This window comes from Tympanuchus pallidicinctus, unplaced genomic scaffold (assembly GCF_026119805.1).
Source record: "Tympanuchus pallidicinctus isolate F22 unplaced genomic scaffold, pur_lepc_1.0 scaffold8, whole genome shotgun sequence".
NCBI lineage: Eukaryota > Metazoa > Chordata > Aves > Galliformes > Phasianidae > Tympanuchus > Tympanuchus pallidicinctus.
In genome coordinates, this window is record NW_026294802.1 from 38,950,737 (window position 1) to 38,969,903 (window position 19,167).

General features: G+C 42.6%; 1 protein-coding gene across 1 annotated transcript; it reads left to right on the forward strand.

The window, feature by feature from the left end:
• Window positions 1-1,031: 1,031 nt before the first annotated feature.
• Window positions 1,032-17,529, forward strand: CAV1 (caveolin 1). The gene is made up of 3 exons (XM_052668474.1): window positions 1,032-1,170; window positions 1,765-1,929; window positions 15,180-17,529. Exons 1-3 carry the CDS (start codon window positions 1,141-1,143, stop codon window positions 15,519-15,521), a joined length of 537 nt encoding a protein of 178 aa, XP_052524434.1. The 5' UTR covers window positions 1,032-1,140; the 3' UTR covers window positions 15,522-17,529.
• The last annotated feature ends 1,638 nt before the right edge of the window (window positions 17,530-19,167 follow it).

Genomic DNA, 19,167 nt, shown 5'->3' on the forward strand with positions numbered 1-19,167 from the left:
AGACTGCATCCCCAACAGGTACATTTATTTACACTTACAGAGCCTTCACCATCACAGCCAATGGCCTGTTTGAGGGTGCTTCTCTGTTGAACTGACAAAGCTGAATACACTGCATTAAGGCTGTTCTACTCCTTTTGCTGCAATTCTGTGCATAATGGCATAAAACTGACGCCCACTTTCTTGTTAATGTTGTAGATCTCATGCCGTGCTCTGATTTACTAAGAGAAAAATAATGGCTGCAAAAATTAAAAACGAAATAAATGTTTAAAAAGGGCTGAATGTAACATGGGGGTTGTAGATGTACACGGCAGCTGTGCCTCGGACCACACTGGACCCAGCGATGGATCACTGCAGCTCTTCCCCTTATGTACGCCCCTGGGCTTATGAGAGGCTGTGAGAACAGAGCTAAATATCGGCATCTCACCGCTCCTCTCAAAGTGAAGTCCCAGCAGCTAACACGCACGGCAGACGCGGGTCAGCCTCCTCCCAGGAAAAATACAGTACTGTTAGCGTGCGGGACCGTTAAATATTTGCATAGTTTTGAAATGAACCGGTTGAGAAAATCTCTTTTTCTTCAACCCGAGGACGTCCAAGTTTCCACAATTGCTCCCGGGACAGTGTGTGTGACATTGTCAGAGCGGGGGGGGCTCTACCAACGCCTCTCTCCCGCAGCGCTGCTCAAGTTTTCCATCTCCCCGTCCCTTCCCGTCCCCCGGGGCTCTGCCACATTCGGGCACAGCCGCCCCCCGCAGCCCATTGGCGAGGATCCGCTGCCCGGTACGGCCCGAGCAGGGCAGGGCGGCCCCGGTCGTTGTCGCAGTGGCTGCTGTCGCTGTCGTTGTCGTTGTCGCTGTCGCTGTCTCTGCCGCTGCCCAGGCAGCCGGGGCCGCCCGCCCGTTCGCAGGTCTCCGGGGCCGGGCCGCTTTCCCCTCCCACCGCGGGCCGCTCCCGGGCGCGCCGCGCGATGCCGGGCCGCTCCGCCGCTTGTCATCAGCCCCGGCCCGAGGCGGGGAGCAGCCCCTGGCCGGCCGCCAGCCGCCTCCCTCCCCCTGGCTGGCCGCTCCGCCGAGCGGGATCCTCCTGCCTCCTCCGCTCCTCCGTGTTATAGAGCAGAGCAACCTGCGGCAGCGCCGGGGCAGCATGTCCGGCACCAAATACGTGGACTCGGAGGTAGGGCGTCTTGTGCGGGCGCAGCCGGGCTGCTGCCGGCGCCCGACCCGCGCTCCGCGGCGGGACGGGACGGGACAAGGAGCGGGATCGCGGAGGACGGGACAGGACGGGATGTGACGGGAAGGGACAGGACGGAGGGCGGGCGGGGGGTCGCGGGCGGCTCGGCCGCTTCGAGCTGAGCCGGGGCTGCAGGGCGAGGCCACGCGGCGAGGGCGGCAAACCGAAGGCGAGACGTGAGGGGCGCGGAGAGGGCGTCGCTGTGCACCGTCTCTGGCGTAGGTCGCAGAGGCAAAGCCACCTCTCCGGGCGGGCCGTGGGGACGGCGGGCGGCAGCGCTCTGTGCCCGGCCCGGGAGGCGCGTGGGGGCGTGCGGGGCGCGGCGGGGACGCCTGGCGGCGGACGCGGGAGCGGGCGTAGCGCCGGGCGCGGGGTGTGGTGAGCGCCCCGCGCCGCCGTTAAATAGCCCGGGCTGCCGCCCGCCGCTCCGCGCCGCGCTCCCCGCGGGACCGGGGCCGCCCCCAGCCCGCCCTGCCTCCTTCCCTCCTTCCCTCCCTCCCCGCCGGCTCTGCCCTCCGGCCGCTCTCCCTCCCGCAGGGCTTTCTGTACGCGGCGCCCGTCAGGGAGCAGGGCAACATCTACAAGCCCAACAACAAGATGATGGCAGACGAGCTGAGCGAGAAGGCGGTGCGCGACGTGCACACTAAGGAGATCGACCTGGTCAACCGCGACCCCAAGCACCTCAACGACGACGTGGTGAAGGTGAGGGGCCGGGACGGGAGGACCGCTTCTCTCCACCTGTTGCGGGAGGGAGGGAGCAGCTCGCAACTTCTTTTCGGCGTTGAAGCGAGAGGGGAAGCTCCGAGCTGCGCTGCCCCGAGCCGTGTGCCCGCGGCTGCGGACCCTGAGCAGGCGGCTCCAGCCCGGCTGAGCCCCGGCACGGGTCTCCCTCTGCTCAGAGTCTGCAGAGGTGGTTTGGCTTCGTTAGTTTAGTTCGGTTTATGTTCATTTCTGTGCTGTTTTTCCCTCTCTCGGGGAATAAGAAAAGGAAGTTAGGCAAAACCAGACGGTGCCTCTTTCTAGACTTTTTCTTCTCAGTTGGACAGTTTTAGCTCAGTTGGACAGTTCTGACAAATCTGGAGTGACGGAGATTTTTGCTTGGACTCACTTTGGTCAGAAAAATCATGGGGCTGACTTTTCTCTTAGCGGGAGAATTTTATGTTGTTTGTGTGAAAACCAGGGACACTGTCACCTGAGCTTGTCAGGACCCAGCAAACCAAGGGCTGTCCAGTCAGTCGTAGTGGATGAGAAAGCCACCGGGGTGCTTAGCGCCCAGCATGAGCTCCCTGAGCACTGGGACTGCAGAGCAGGAAGACTTGTTCTTAAAAAAAGATAAATGTTGTATTGTCTCTGGAGGGTAAAAAGGTTGGAATCCAGTTTCTAAATGTATGTCAGGAGCATGATTTGTACCATGTGCGGACAATGCAGAGAGGTCTTGTGTAATCTCAAATTCCACTGACTTCTAAACAGCTTGGAGGTGCTGAGTATGACTGGCCACGTTGCTGTATCAAGAATAGGAATTTGGGCTGTCTCTTTTGTTAGAGAGCCATTGTCCAAGATCTAGAAAGAAAAGAGATGAAATTTCCATTTGTTTAGGGGAAAAAAATCATCTGTAGCACTGCCTAGTGGTACAAAACTTCCATTAAAGTGCTTGATGTAAGGGAGGAGGGAACAATTATTTTATCTGCTACCCATGGAGGAGCAGCTGGGTAGCAGGAATGTAGGAGCTGGAGAACAAGGCTTCCTCATGGCTCATTGCGTACATCAACAGAAGGAGTCCCCAAAGCAACCAGACCTTCCAAGGATGAGTCACAGCCCCCAGGCAAGTCGGAATTCGAGTGTCCAGACTTAGCCTGGGAGAGAAAGATCCTGCTGGGACAAGAGGCAGGCTGCTGGTGGAAAAAACTCCTAATGGACATAAAAGAAGTGGCATGCAGAGCCTGTCCTGCTTTCTCTGCTTCTTCCAAGGGCAATGATTAAGAAAGTTAGCTTAGTAGATTCAATAATCCAAACCACATTTAAAGAATAAAAATTATACAAATGGAAAAATCAAGCTTTTCAGTATGTCCCTCCAAGATAATTGCAGACCATCAAATGTGTTCATTGAGAACCAGCAAGCAGCTGGAATAGCAGTGCCATGTCTTGTATGCATGAGCTCCCGGTAGTGCACAGAAGCACATCAAGACACAGTGATGTACCAAAATGAATGTCAACCACAAACTTTTCATTTTGCATTATAAAAACAGCAGCTTTTTTTTTTTTTTTTTTTTTTTTTTTTTAAGTTGACATCTCAAAGCAACGTTTTCTCATCTTGTCACAAAGATAAGTAAGAATCACTTTGACTTATGTAAGCATTTTGTAACTAGACCCAACCCTACCAATACAGAAAGGAATTTTGCTACACTTTGAGTTTGTTTGGATACTGCATTCAGGTTTAGCTTAGAAGTAGCTGCAAAGTCTAGATCCAGTTCCTAGGGGGCAGACTCTGACTGAGGAGAAGACAAAGATCAGTTCCTGCCTCAACCACCAGTCATGACCTCTTCCATCATGTAACCTAGAGAGTGTAAAAAATGTACCTGAGTAACAGGAGTCTTGGGTGCTGGAAGACAGAAAAAATTGTTCATGTTCTTTTTTAAAGCCTGAAGCATGCCTCAGATTTAATTCAATTTTGTGTAGGGCCATTGCCTTTTTCTAGATTCAGAACCTTCTGCTTTGTAACTAGAATTTAATGCATTTCTTGCCACTTGACTATGAGTCACAATAGCATGGAAACTAGGGACAAATCAGTCAACCATGAAATAGAAATGATTAGACAGAGAACGAGGAATCTGCTCTGTAAGCAGCTCTCTAAAAGGCCTCAGTGTTGGCTGCATTCAAATACTTCCCATAGCACATTTTAAAAATAACACTTGCTTGTAAGAAGCAATGCACGTTCCCTTGGAGTGCAACACAGAGCATCTGCAGCTTTGTCCACAGGAGACATGGAAATGAAATGGAGCAGGAAACATCAGGAGAACAACCCAGGCAAGAGGGAGAGACCTGATCCAGACCCTTTAATAAAAAATAATTTTTTATTAAATAAATAATACCAAGTGGACACTAAATGCTGTGCCAGATTTCTAGAAATGTGGGGAAGGCAAATGAGTCTATTCAGAAAGGGATGCAAATGAGGCTTTACTGACCTTGTGGTGTGAAAGCTGAGGTCCACAGTCAAAGCCGTTGGCAGATCCATTCAGCAAGAAGCACAATCTAGTGAAACCACCAGAGTTTCTTTCCTGTTCTAATTCCTTCAGCAGGAAGCAGAAAGGAATGAGTTTCTTCCTCATATGGCTGCTCTCCTGCATCACTTTGGGATGCCAACGATGTGCAGCATGGTCCCATTCCTTGAGGCACCAGCTTCTGGTTGTCTGTCATATAGAAAGCAAAACATGAATTTAGCAAGGAAGAAGTAGCCTCTGTGCATGTGGGAGTTCTCTGAGAGGAATTTTGATGATTATACAGTTATTTGCCTCAACGTTATACCTATTTCATATGGCAGATTCCACTCTAGACTTGTAATCCACAGCTTATGTTTGTGTGTGTTGGGATGGAATTAGCAGAACAGAAATACTCTTTTTTTTTTTCTGTCATTTATCATTGCCTCCCCATTGACCTAGGTCTCACATGAAGTTGACTGAAGTTCTCCTTCAGGTCTTGCACAGTCTTTGCTCTTCCTGTTTTCCAATGCAATATTTGAGTTTTCCAGATTGTGGCTGAACTTCCAGCCTTCCAACTCGTTGCAGTTCAAAGTTTTTCAAAGTGTCTGTGGCTAAATCTGCGGAGTTTGTTAGGAAGAAACACAGGAGCTGCTTTCCTGCAGCCCTTGGAGAGGCTGGCTTGTGCTTCTCAGTGCTTCCTCGCTCCTTGCTCAGGATAGGAATGGACCAGGCACATCACCCAGCAAACTCTACTCCCTCTGGACTAGTAAGGATTGAACATGTGGTCACATTTGATTACAGTTCTTTCCTGTAGTCCTGTAGTGTTGTGCTAGGGTACTGCTGTACCATCCACAATGTAATTATTATTTTGTTTCTAACAGTGTCTATCTGCTGCTGTTGTGTAAGCGACCTTTTCTCTGGAAAAAAAATAATAATCCTGCACTTGGCTACAGATGTAGCAATGTGGAACTTTTGTACCAAGTTTTAAACGCTTGCGTCCCTGCCTTCTTACTTAAAGCCAATGCAGTTAAGGGCAGCTTTGCTCACTGCAAGGCCGAGTCTGGAATTTTCAGTCAGCTCTTGACAAATACCACAACACCACGATGTAGGCATTAGCGAGCACAGTGCTGCTCAGCCATCCTGAGCCACGCTTAAGGCAATTTCCAAAAAATAAAAAATAAAACAACTTTAAAAAAAGAACAATTTGCAATGTTATTTACTAAATCCTTCACAGATGTGGTCACACGCTGTTGTGCTGAGCACGGCACTCAGAGAGCCAACCAGGCTCCATCTCACACCTCCAGGCTTGGGAGCCTACTGGAAGGAAAATGGGTGCTGATGGGTGCCGTCCCAGTGTTTTTGCTGAGGTTGGGAGGGTGAGGCAGTGAGGGCTGTCACTGGTGTGACAGTGTGGGAGAACAGAGCTTCTGCCCTTCAGATGGTTGAGTGCTCTTGGAGGAAGATTGGTCTCACATAGTTCAGATAATATATTAGAAAATTTAAGAAGAATCTGAACTCATTTTAGAATTTTTAACCCAATATATGGATAAAAATACCATCTCAACTGCAGAAAGTAAGGATGTCTAATATTGAGAAAAGTATCTCCAGTGGGAAGAGGGAAAGCGTGTGTGATAAAGTGGCTTTGCTATGAGATCTCCAGTGAGAATCTGATCTCTGGTGTATTTTAAGCAACAGAGAGAAAAAAAAAAACCGTATATGAATGTGTATGAATCAGTAATACTTGAGATGTTTGGAAAGCAGAAGAGAAATATAGCTCTAAACTAAAGCTTATTTTTCCCACTGTCCCCAAATATCTTTGCAACAAATAGGCAGTGGGATGAAATCTACACCAGCAACTGACTTTTTTGAGCTGTTTGAACTATCATTTGCCTTTTCCAGATGCTCTTTAATTAAAAAAAAAAAAAAAAAAGTCTAGAGCTAAAGAGATTTGATTTCTTATTTTGAAGATAAGTTATGCCATTAAATTTATTTGATTGCTTGGAGGGCCAGGGTTAACTCTGTAAGTATCTTTATTTTTTTTCTAAGTAATTTCTTACGAAAATGTTTTTTAATATTTTCAAAACTAGCAATTTTATGCAGTATTATTCTTATCAAAATTATGTCATTGGTTTAGTATTTAGAAGGACAGTCTCATTACCACTATGCCCACTGTAGAGAATACATTAGCTGATGAAGTTCACACCCTGTTTTATTCATGATAATCAAGGAGTTATGCTATTGATGCTAGTGGAGCTGTTCAGTGAGGCATGTCTGTATTCTACGTATCTGAGCCATGTACTTCCACTTCAAATAAATGGGAACTGTTAAATTCAGCTTCTCGAATAAGAAGTGAGAAGATGATACCACTGCAGCTAAAAGTGAAAGCATCACATTCCCTGTCCAAAATCCTGCTGTGCTGAATGTAAGTCAGAGTTTCCAAGAAGCCAAGGAAACCAAGAGTTGCAACACTTCCTCTGTAAGCTCTAAAACACCTTCTCAGAACTCAAACAAATACTATAAAAACATATTCACATTTCTCTCAAGATCAAGTTAATATCTTCTGTAGACTTCAGTCTCAAAGTCTCTTGTCATTTTAGGAAACCTGATTTCATTTATCTCTTTTCCAATGCAGTTTATTATAAGACTATAACTGTAGACCAACAAAATCTTGATCTTTATGAAATATTAAAGAAATAATTGCCTCATATTTAAGGGTCAGTAACTTAAGATCTTCCAGTATAAGGACAACGTTCTAACAGCAGACATGCAGAGGCATTTGACAGTAAGAGAGAGTTAGCTGGGCACACTGCATGCTCGCTGTCAACAGTAAGCAATCCAGACAGAAATGAGGGAAGTGAACAGGTCACACAGATGTGCTAAAATAATTGCAGCAATTAACAGGAATGAGTATGTGGGTAGTATACATAGTTAACAGTCTTCTCCAGTTAACTTACTTAAAAATGAGAGGAAAAAAAAAGTTCAGTTCTAGATCTAAGCACCCTAATGAAGGTGGCCATCTCTCTTCATGTGCTACTAAGAAGTCCGAGATCACTGTAGTTCCATTTTTCATTAGTGTCCATAGGAGGACTGAAGCTAGAGCATGCTCTAAAAACCCTTAAGGCAGTTTATTAACTTAATATCAGGTCTGTGAAACTACCAGCACGAAGCAACATAATCATCTAAATTATGTTTAGAGAATACCTGTACTTTTATTGATGTTTCTGAATCCTGGTTAATTCCAAATCAATAAAAGAGCTCTCATTATTTTTAGTATCATCCAAATTCCACCTCCCTGTTCATATTGATGTGTGTGCATCCTTACACATACAGACACAGAGAAACATGTGAACATGCACATACACAGAGACATACCAGAGTTCTTTACTAAGGTAAAAATATCAAATGAGGTGAAACTGTGGAACATGAAACTAATAATAAAATGAAGAAAGCTTTGTAAGAGTTTCGTTTGGGGAAATTTGCAACCACCTCCCAGCAGCTCAGTTTCCAGGGATGAAAACAGCCACTTCGTTTTCTGACTGCTCACTGACAGCACCAAAATATTTTCCATGGAGCTGACTGATGTGATATCCCCACCTGCACAGGAAGCTTAACTGTGTTTCAGCAGAATGCAGATGTCTCCCTAAAGCTGCTATTCTTTCCTTTTGCTGATAAGAAGCACAGACAAGTGAGGTCTCTGGAGGATGCCTCCTTGCCTCAGTGCTGACCCACTGCCACAGCAACTTTTTTCCCATAAATACTGCCACAAATTTAGATGAGCCTGTCTGCTAAGACAGAGCCCATCGCAAGGACTTTCCTGGAATGTAATCAGTAATTCAGCACAGTTAGAGCTTGTTCTCTTAGTAATTATTACCAAATTTTGGCTGTTTTCATTGATTTTCAGGTTATGAAATTGTGATCTTGCAGTCATGACTCTTTTCTAAGTCATGGCATTACAGTAAATTGCTCACAGTCCATCTGAACATTTGTGCAGTAGTGGCAATTCCTGACAGGACATGGTTTTCTTTTCTAGCCAGAAGAATGTAGTCCTTCAATTCTGTTTCCCAACACGAGTGTCCTTGTTTGTTAAAACATGGTTTGCTTTTTCAGCATTCTTTGTAGTATTCAGGAAAGTTGCACTCTCTCCATCAAGAGATCCACGGGCAGAACACTCAGTTCTTGCAGTGTGATTGGAAGTAGACACAGGGAGAAAGGAAATGTAATGAAATCTCAATGGTCAGTTTGAACACCTAATGATGGTCAGATGGAACCTGGCTCATTTCTGGATACATCTGGATGCTCATGTTGTGCGGTCACCCTTCTGCAATCTAAAGTATTTTTTATGACACACCTGACAGCACCTAGTAAAATGTTATCGAGCTGTATGTTTTCAGGCACAAGGTACCAGCTTCTTTACACAGTGCAGGTAAATGTTTGTCAGATGGATGGTGCTGAAAAGGTGAACTTTTTTAAGGTATAAACAAGTGATACATGTATGTAAATTATTCATCAAAGACCCAACTTTCAGTCTGGCTTGGCTGTAGCCCTTGTCTGGCACATTTAGACATACTGACATCAGTGAGACAGTTGCCATTTTTCAGGTTGTGTATACATTTAAGTGGTTTGCTCAATTGGGGATATCAGTGATTAATCAGAAGAGATGCAATAAGGACCCTGGTGTCTTTTCACTGACTCCAAAAGGTATCAATAGCACTCAGAAACACTGACGTGCTGAGCTCCTGGTTGAGTTCCTCCCCAGTGGTGCCTGTCTCTGCAGGCTGTGTGGTAGGAGACAGCTGCAGAACACAGACACTGAACACAGCAGTTTGAGTCATTGCAGTTACACTCACAGAAATGTGGCCTAGGCCAAAGCCTCCATAAAATGCTGATGGCCTTAATATATGCATATATACTTCTGATAGACTCAGCACAGTAAATTTTCAATGGAATTGATACCTCAAAGCACAGATTTTGAGAAGAAGCATAATCTTTATGTAGGCAGTTTGAGGATGGAGTTTGACATACCTTTAGAGCCTGCCAGATTTGATTCATAGGAACCAACATGACAAGGTCAGCTGTTTTCGTACATAATAACTATTTTCCTGTATAAGGCACATAATCTTGACTCAGCCGTTGAGATTTTTGTTGACTGGTTGGTGGTTGGTTTTTTAGGTTGGTTGGTTGTTGTGTTTCTTAGTAAAATAATAAATTCACAATGTTAAGTTTCTTTAATTAATAGGTATTTGCTTTAAACAGGTTTTGAAAACCAGGAAACTTTTCCATACCATTTCCCTTTGTTGTAAATAAGTCTCTTTAAGAATCAAAGGAGATTCCTTAATTTCCTGACAGAAGTTTAATAAACACACATAGAGCAAAAGAAGCTACAATAATTCTCACAGCAGAATCAGACAAAAGCTTGAAGCAATGTAAAAACTAGCTTTACCAATCTGAATAGTAGGAAACAAAGAATAGCTAAAGTCAGGAAGTGTATTGTAGGCATGGAACAGAAGTTAATAGCGTTTAATAGCTCTGGATGAAGTGGGCAGCTGTTGTGAATTATTAGTATTCTATAAAGGGTTGCAATAAATTTCCTTTGCTTCTGTCCTTGTCACAAGTGAATGTGCCTGTATTTTCATTAGCCTAGCAAATAAGTCGCAATTATTTTAGAGTACACCCTGACAGCTCCAAAGGATCAAACTATACACTGAGTATGTAATCTTCAGAGCAGGACCTATGGCTAACTTAAGTATGTCTTTATGTAAATGAAACAGAATCCATCACAGGTTTACATGTTCTTGATGCTTTGATAAAAGTGGAGTTGTGAAAACACCCTAAATGAACGTATCTTATCCTTGCAAGCCAGTTAGGTCCATTTCCAGAAATCAGTGGAGAACTGCAAAGTGTCTTTCTTCCCTGCAATCCCATTTCTGGCCACCTCTCTTTCTCTTATCACTCCTATTTTTACTTTACTTAGTTCATTTGGACTTTCATTATCAGCCTGATGACACTTAGCATTGCTGAGTGCTGCTGGACTGGACTACAAAGGAGAATGGTAGAAGAGGCTGAGGATGGTGTAACTGAATGAATTATAACCGTTAGCAAGGCAAAGCGCATCTCTCTACCTATTCTTTATGTTACTTGCAGAGGACGGATCTCTATGAGATAAAAACAGGATCTTTCTTGGGAGTGGCTCAATGCAGGAAGAATCTGGGTGATGTCTGAGTTCCTGCAGTGCAGGAGTTATCTGTACTGCCCTAATGGTGAAACAATTGGAACCATTCCCAGCCAGGAATTCATATGTGATCTGTTAGCAGCTGAGATGTGGAAGAACCCAGCTTACCTCAACTCACTGCCTGCCTTGATTTAGGCTCTGTTCAGAGTAAGCCTAATTTTGGACAGTACTGCATTTCCTTTGTAGCTGGACTCTTGACATACATGTAATTTCAATAATTCACAACAAAATTATCGTGGCCTATAGGCAGACAACAGATTCACTTTAACTCAGTGTTTATCTGAGAGTTTTTTTAGAGCTGCCAGGCTGCCTTTCTGTCTTTTCACTCTTCGGTTCAGTTTGATATCTCCCTTATTCAAAGTGGAGCACTGGGGAACACGGATCTTGAGGAATAACAAAATGGAACATGTGCAGTAGTGACACATTGGGTATAGCTCTTACAGCACCATCTATATGCATTGGTAGGAACATTAAAATTACTCTGAGAACGTGCTCCACCAACTCTTGATGACTGTTGGTGGCATGAATGCACTGTTGTTAGCGTCTAACAGACAGATTGATTCCCAAGTACTTTTAGGACAACTGAGTCTGACTTGAGTTCAGAAACCCTGGCCAAGGATATATCATGAATGTTCTAATATTAGCTTCAACTCCTGGAATGAGGACAGTGCAGTCCATCTGGAAATGTGTTGTGATCTGATTCTTTTGTTGGCTCCCCAGGATTAACTCTCTGAATATCTTGAGGAACACAGCAGACTAAAACCATCTGCTTTTGAGAATCACTATCATAGAAAATTTACTATGTGATCTGAAAACTGTTGAGTTTTCCAGCTTCCATTTCTCAGTATTCACTGCAATTAATTATTTAAAAGGAATCAAATTACAAGCAGTCTTAGTATTCATTTGCAATGTTCTAGGAGATTTACATTAACTTATGGTTTCTTTTTACGTGTTAAAAATATGCTTTGCAGATAAAAATAGGTCCCACTTAGCTGAACACATAACCATAAAAAAGCTCCATGCAAAGCTGCTTTCCTGGTAATTTAACATTTACCTTATCAGCTAGCTGAAAATATGCAGGATAGTCTCTGTAATAACTGAGCTAAATAAAAAAGACTTTAGGTAGAACCCTGAGTAGTCCTTGATGCACTGAACTGCCGTTTGATAGTTATGTGCACAAACTGTCTCTGCCAGCTATCACAGCATCAGCTGGTGGGATGCACACAATAAACTACATGAAGTTTTGGAATATGAGGGCTATGTGAAACCTTTGAGAAAAAATGAAGTCTTCATGTAGTATCATTTTCTGAGAGTCTACTTTCTATGCTGAAGTCATCTTCCTTTTTTGTCAACATCTGCATATTGTTATCTAGTTTCAAGGCTAATGGTGATAAGCCAAGAGCCCATTTGCCTTGAAAATGAGCAACTGTATGATATGGGCTACAAAGCTTTTGAATAGCTGCAGAAACAAGATACTGTAACATGCTTGCTGGCGTATTTCAAAATATAAATAAAATCAAGCATACATTTCCAGCACGTGCACTCAGTTAATAAGATTGGTTTCAGTGAATAATATGCACTTCGTGCAAACTTTTTTGTTCTTGAGAATTGACTTAAGACAATTGGAAACCATCACCAGGAGATAATATCAACTTGACTCTATACATATCTACAACCTTTTCTTCAAATTTTTGTTGTAATGCAACCCTAAATTCCAGTAATTGATACAAGGAAATCTGATTGTTTCATTTAATACACGAAACCACTGTACATTCTGGAAGGTTTCTTGCTATGAATGGCAGCTAACCTCTAAGGACCAATTCATGTAAGTATTTTATGGCCAATGTACTTAATAAAGCTAATACTGTGTCAGTTATTCAGTCCCCAGATGTGAACTTCTATATATAATCAAGCCACAATGAAAATATAGAACATATTGTCTGTAAAGCACTTCCAAGAATCACAGTTATTTCTACCAAAGCTTCAGACTTGCCCACACTGAAATTCCAGAGCCCAAATAATTTCAAATTTCCCATCTTCATTCAGCAGTAGATGTGGTGTTGTATATGTTTTTTTCTGCACCAATTTCCATGGAAGTATTTTCCAAGATCTGTACCAAAAGGTCACACATGTGACCTACGGAAGTGCAAACTATTTTGTGTGTGTAGAAGGACTGCAGGAGAAAATTGTCATTTCATTTCTGTTTCCATTTCTCTTTTTGTAGCTATTACTTTAAGATTACTGTGTTCAGTTTCAGAAATTCCAGATAGACTTTAACGTCTGAATGCCTTTGCAGAGAAGCACACGGAGCTGTGGTGTGTTTGTTGGGTACTCAGCCAGCGCAGATCCTAATCTTGATTTCTGTAGAGATAGAATTTCAATCCGAATGCCAACTTTAAGTGTGATGTTGATGATGAATTCCCATCCAGAAGAATCACGTATCACTTTCAAATCACTAAAGCCTTGTTAAGATAAAGCAGCAGATAAAGAACAGAAGGTTTATAGTTTACTTTATCTGATGCCTGGAGAGATGCACTGGCCGGAGCAGACATAGTGACATAGAGGCCCATTGAGTTAAACCTGCATGACATCAGGCATTTATGATGTTTGACATCACAGCTGATTCAGAAATGTCTTGGGTTGGAAGGGACCTCAAGGATCCCCCCTGCCACAAGTAGGACCACCGACCTCCCCATTTAATATTACACCAGGCTGCGCAGGGCCGCATCCAACCTGACCTTGAACACCTTTGGGAATGGAGCATCCATAACCTCTCAGGCAGTCTGTACCAATCTCACCACTCCCTTGGTAAAGAGCTTTTCCTTGATATCCAACCTAAATCTTCCCTCCCTCAACTTAAAAACATTTCTCCTTGTCCTGCCATCATTTACTCTTGTAAAGAGTTGATTCCTCTCCTGTTTATAGGCTCCCCTTAAGTATTGGTTGCAGTGTTGCAGTGGTTGCAAAGGCTGCAATGAGGTCACCCCACAGCCTTCTTTTCTCCATGCTGAACAAGCCCAGCTCTCTCAGCCTGTCTTTGTAGGGGAGGTGCTCCAGCCTCCTGATCATCCTTGTAGCACTCCTCTGGATCCTCTCCAACAGCTCCTAATTGAAGGACTCAATTGAACTCAATTGAAGATTCAATGAGAGAAAGGGAGGAGGTGCTTTTTTTTTTTCCAGTCTATATTTTAATAGAACTTATTTTGAGCCTTTTCCTACAGCATACGTGATACACTGAGTATATTTATATTCATGTCCTTCCAACATGCTAAAGTACTGTTGCCTGAGTTTCTGAGACCTCTGGTCCATATCATACTTAATCTGCTTCTGTAAATCCTCACTTATGGCAGCAGTATCATTGGACACTGGGATTCAGACCCAGGAATGTATTTTCTTTTTTTCTTTGATCAAAGTTAAACAATCATTTCATTTCTTAGAGAGGTATAATTTGATGGTGTTCTTTTTCCTGTTCTATGCACCACCTATGCAATTTGTTGTGCTGCCTAAATTAAATATCCTGTATTGTGGGTTATATCAAACACGTTTGTGTGACATGGAGCCCAACTATAATCGTAATTCTGTTAATTTTCTAATAGAAATGTTATGACAATTAGGCTTCCTGAAAAGCTTAATATTTCAACAGAGAGTGGTAAAATATGCATGCTGGAATGTACTGCTTCCTTAGCTGACTTTGTGAATGGTTTATAAATAATATTCAAAACTATGAAATATGTGGAAGAGTGTGTTCCTTCTAAATATTAATATGTTATCCTGACTGTGTCTTTCACTAACAGTGTTGTCACATAAACAGAGCAGGTTAGAACAAAATGGCTCTAATGTGAAGAGCCTTCTTACATTTAATAAAATTGCAGGTTCCCTCACTCTTTTACAATAAAGAGAAGTTCATCTTAGGCAGATCTAAATCCAGCACTTTGTTTTTCAGCCAATCAACAGCTATCTATGCCTATTTCAAAGTATATTTAGATGTCCTAAACGCTTGTTCACTGTCAAAATTCAGCAATACTATATAAGGGAAGGTGGAAAAATTCAGACAAATAAAACACGTTTTATTGATGTGTTAAATGTCAAAGCAGTGACTGCATTTGTTCCATTTAGAAAGATGTGAGATGATTAAGTTAGACAAAGGAAATATAAGTAATGTAAGTGAAAGTAATGATTTTATCACCTTGTTCATCTCTTCAGCACACTTAAAGGGTGTTCCTCACCCTTAAGGTCGCAGGAGAGAAGGACAAAATATTCAGTTTCTTAGATGGTTCTTCTCTGTCTGAAAGTTAGATGTCTAGTTTTGAGCTAGTTTTTAAGGCTTACTTATAATCAGTAGGAAAAAAAAAGACAAGACTTGCTTGTGGCTTAGATGATATTTTAAAATGGGTTAACTCACGTTGGGATCTAAGGAGCTTCAGTATTTGTTGCAGGCAATCATTGCTTTTGAGGCAGGGGCTTCCTGGACTCCACGCTTCAATGAGGATGTCTGACTGACCTGATTTTTGTGTTCTTTGCTGCAGATTGATTTTGAAGATGTGATTGCTGAGCCAGAAGGAACACACAGTTTTGATGGGATTTGGAAGGCCAGTTTTACCACTTTCACTGTAACAAAATACTGGTTTTATCGCTTACTGTCAGCAATCTTTGGCATTCCCATGGCACTCATCTGGGGCATCTACTTTGCTATCTTGTCATTCCTGCACATCTGGGCTGTGGTGCCATGCATCAGGAGCTACCTGATTGAGATCCAGTGCATTAGCCGTGTCTATTCTATCTGCATCCACACATTCTGCGACCCACTGTTTGAGGCTATGGGCAAGGTGTTCAGCAGCATCCGAGCCACAGTACGGAAAGAGATTTGAGGGACATTTCGAAAAGCACCATCAGCCTGGAGAGAGGGTGGGAGTTTTGTGTTGTTTGGGGTGTTTTGGTGCCAGTTTAACATTTCCCAAAGCAACATACAGCAACTGGTGGATATGCTGGCCCAAAACAAAAAATCACTTCTTGCTCAATTTCCTTTACAATGTATTCTTACTGGACTTCTTGCTTATTGTGTTGTTTTTCTTCCTCTCTTTTCAGTCTGCATTTCAAACTAACCTTAAATGGCTATTCTTCTATGACAGCTGCATATCATTTTGCTGGCTGTACAATTCAGAGACTGAAATGTTGTTGGATGCCTTTTTATCTCACTGTTCATTCCTTGTAAGATAAATCCACAGAGTTACCAAAGAATGACAAAAATGCTTTCCAACACTGTAATGCCATTCATTTTGTTGTGGCCAAAGAGTACAGAGCTGCTGCAGCAGAATAAACATGACAAGCTGGCAGGTTTTAGCAGAATGTTCTTTTACTATTGTATAGTCAGTTGACTACAGCGATTTGCAGTCATGGTCAGGTATGGTGTATTAGGAATACATTGGTTAAGTAAACAATTTACTTAATTAATGCATGTCCTGAAAAACTAACACTTATCAGGTTGGAGACACTGACATGTGAAAGCTTTGCACATCCATGGAAAGGCTTCTAGTGCCTTTGTATCTCATTCTTTCTCGGAAGTTTGCAGCCAGTTGTTTCTCAGCCTTCACTAAATTGTGGAAGGAAAGTGAAGTTGTAAACTAAAACTGGTCATTACGGAAATGTTTTCCTGACTGTGACTTACGACACATCCTTTAGTTAGCGTTTAGGTGCTTATCTCGTAGGCTTCATTTTTTTTCCAGAGTATTCAATATAAAACTATGCCAGAGATAACCCTGAGTTACAAGAAACATGAAGGTGTGCCAAACACAAGCCACAAAATGCCAAGGAGGGGCTGCCTCTGAGGGAAACTTTCCTATGAGCTTTAAAAAACTTTCTATCAGCAGAAGTCAGCATGCCACTAGCACACACTATTTTCAGAAGATGCTTTGCTGCGTCTAAAATAATCCGTCAGGAGAGATGGTTTAGAAACTTCACATTTGGGTTAGTCTGGTTTTAGCTGTGCTGCAACATCAGAAAGTCTTAAATGGAGGGTGTTGCATCAAGCTAGCCTATGCAGCAAGATGCAAGGCTTACAAGGCAAAGCCCTTGCCACACATTCTGATGCTGTGACCTGCAGAAGCTTTTTGCCCTCGTGATAGCACTGTGTTGAGAGATACGGCCCGTATCCTCATGTGGTTTGCGTGAAGCTTTTGTAAAAAGAGTTGTGAGGCTGATCAGCTTTCTTGTAACCAGCCTGGGGCCTGAGCCTGCTCCGGTTGGCATCTACTGTCCTTGACCTCCAAGAGGGCAGGCCTTGGCTCTTGGGATTGAGCGTGGAGCTGTCTGGTACACCTGCAGCTTTCTTATCTAGCGCTGATATTTCACATATTGCTTTACCTAACACGGGAGTGCCTGCAGTTGCATTTCTGCCAAAGCATTGAAAACTTTAGGAAATGCTGCATTTTTTTAATGGGGGTGGGAGGGAGGGAGGGAGGTGGGGAGAGAGGGAGGGAAGAGGGGGAAATGTGCACAAAATGTTACAAAGCTATTAACTACTATTGTTTGCATTTAAAACAGACACTGGTATGGATATAGTTTTATGTTTTTCTATGTACATAATGGAGAGTGTACAATTATAGATTTTTTTTTTTCAGTATTGAAACCAAGTAAGATTTTAAACAAGATATATTTTATCTTTTTATGAGGAAGATCATTCTGAAGAAAACTTTTTTGATTTACCATATAAACTGTATATCCTGAAAGATGTCTGTTCACTTAGATTTATTCGTCCCTAATCCAATACATTGCTGACCTGAGACAGTTACATTGTAGTTATATGCTTACAGATATAACTGACACTTTTTTAATTCTGCATGTACATTAAATAATACAATAAAACAATACTTAATGGTAGCTCCTGTCTGACTTTTTTATCCTTGAAAGTCACGTGAACAAATCCCATGTTACGAGGAAGAAAAAAACCAATATATCTTAATAAAGAAACAAAAAGCAATGTCATTTACTTGTCAAGAAACAGCATGCAAAGCATTCTTGATTTGTGTTTCAAAATCTGGATTAGAAAGACTCTTCCCAGCAGAAGATTATGGTTTTTCTCCCAGGTAAATATTTTATGCTATTAAAGAAATAGGCAGGAAGGCAAGTACGTACAGCACTGAACAGGGAACCTACGTGTACTTAAACACTTAACAAATTCCTTTACTTTCTTGTTCCTCAGTTTGCCCACATGTCAAATCCCAGTAGTGAAGTTTACATGTAGAAAATGTTAAGATCCAATAAGTAGAAATGTATCTAATACAGTTAGATGCTTATCTTTCATTTTTTTTTACTTTGGACATTCAATAGGTGCAGATCATTCAAATAGACTCTAATAGCGTTTCAGAAATGTTTCAAGCCTTTCTTCTGAGTCCAATGGAAAAAGGATATTTCTCAATAAAAGCTCATTAGCATAAGCATTTAATGTGTGGAAATGGGGGAATTATAGCTCTTATTGAACTATATAGACCCAACTAATGTCATGACAGTTCTTTTCTGTGGGGTCGTAATGCCAGTCACACCATTGCCTCAGAAACAGAAGTTCAACAAAACAGACGATCACATTTTGGCCTAAAAATCTAATAACCAGATTTTAATGTTCAAATGACAGATACCAATCTAAGGCATTCTGTCATGCATTTTTTCAGTAGCAGAATGGTGTACTTAATGGTATTTATAGCCCGATGGTAGCAACTGGTACGCTGGAGTGGACTGAGAGAAAAAGTAAAAGATTTTAAAGCTTAAAACACTACACCATTCTTTACACCAGAGGATCAGCTCAGAGAAAACTTAAGAGACCACAGGATCTGTAGTTGTATAACTTTTTGGCAACTACCAGAATGCAGGCGTTCATCTGTGGCTATTACTCATCAAAACATGCAGCCTGCCCATCTCCAGCAAACACAGCAAACAGGGCAACAGATGTAGCTTGCCAGATGTAGACATTGCCAGAAATCCCACTTGCAGAAAACCCAAAGTAAAAAAAAAAAGGGTTGCAGAAACTAAATAGCTGGTGCTAAGAGAAATGAAATGGGGGGGGGGGGGGGGGGGGGGGGAAGAATAATCAAAAGGAACAGACATAGCCCAAAGAGAGAGTGGTGAGTTGGAGGAGACTCACAGAGTCTTTTATAATCAGGGAATAAAGAGGAGCCATACACAGCAGGCACAGCTCCTTCTGGCAGTGACAGATGGAGACTTTGGGGAGGTTGAAAAGAAGGGGATGACTCTCCATGCCTTTCTCCAGTTTCTACCTGTTACATTTTTCAAGTGCATTCTGAACCAGAAGTGAATCACACAGGAGAGCAAATACGAGCAGTGCAGTGTAATGCACTAATAGATTCAGCAGTAATCAGGGCACTAAGGTGTCATTAGGATGTGCAAATTTCTGAAGTGTTACTCACCTTGAAGGGAAACGACCTTCCCTTCATGGGGGGTACAGCCACACAGAGCTAGGTTTAAATGTACTGATAAATCAGCTGAAGACTTACCTCGCACTTC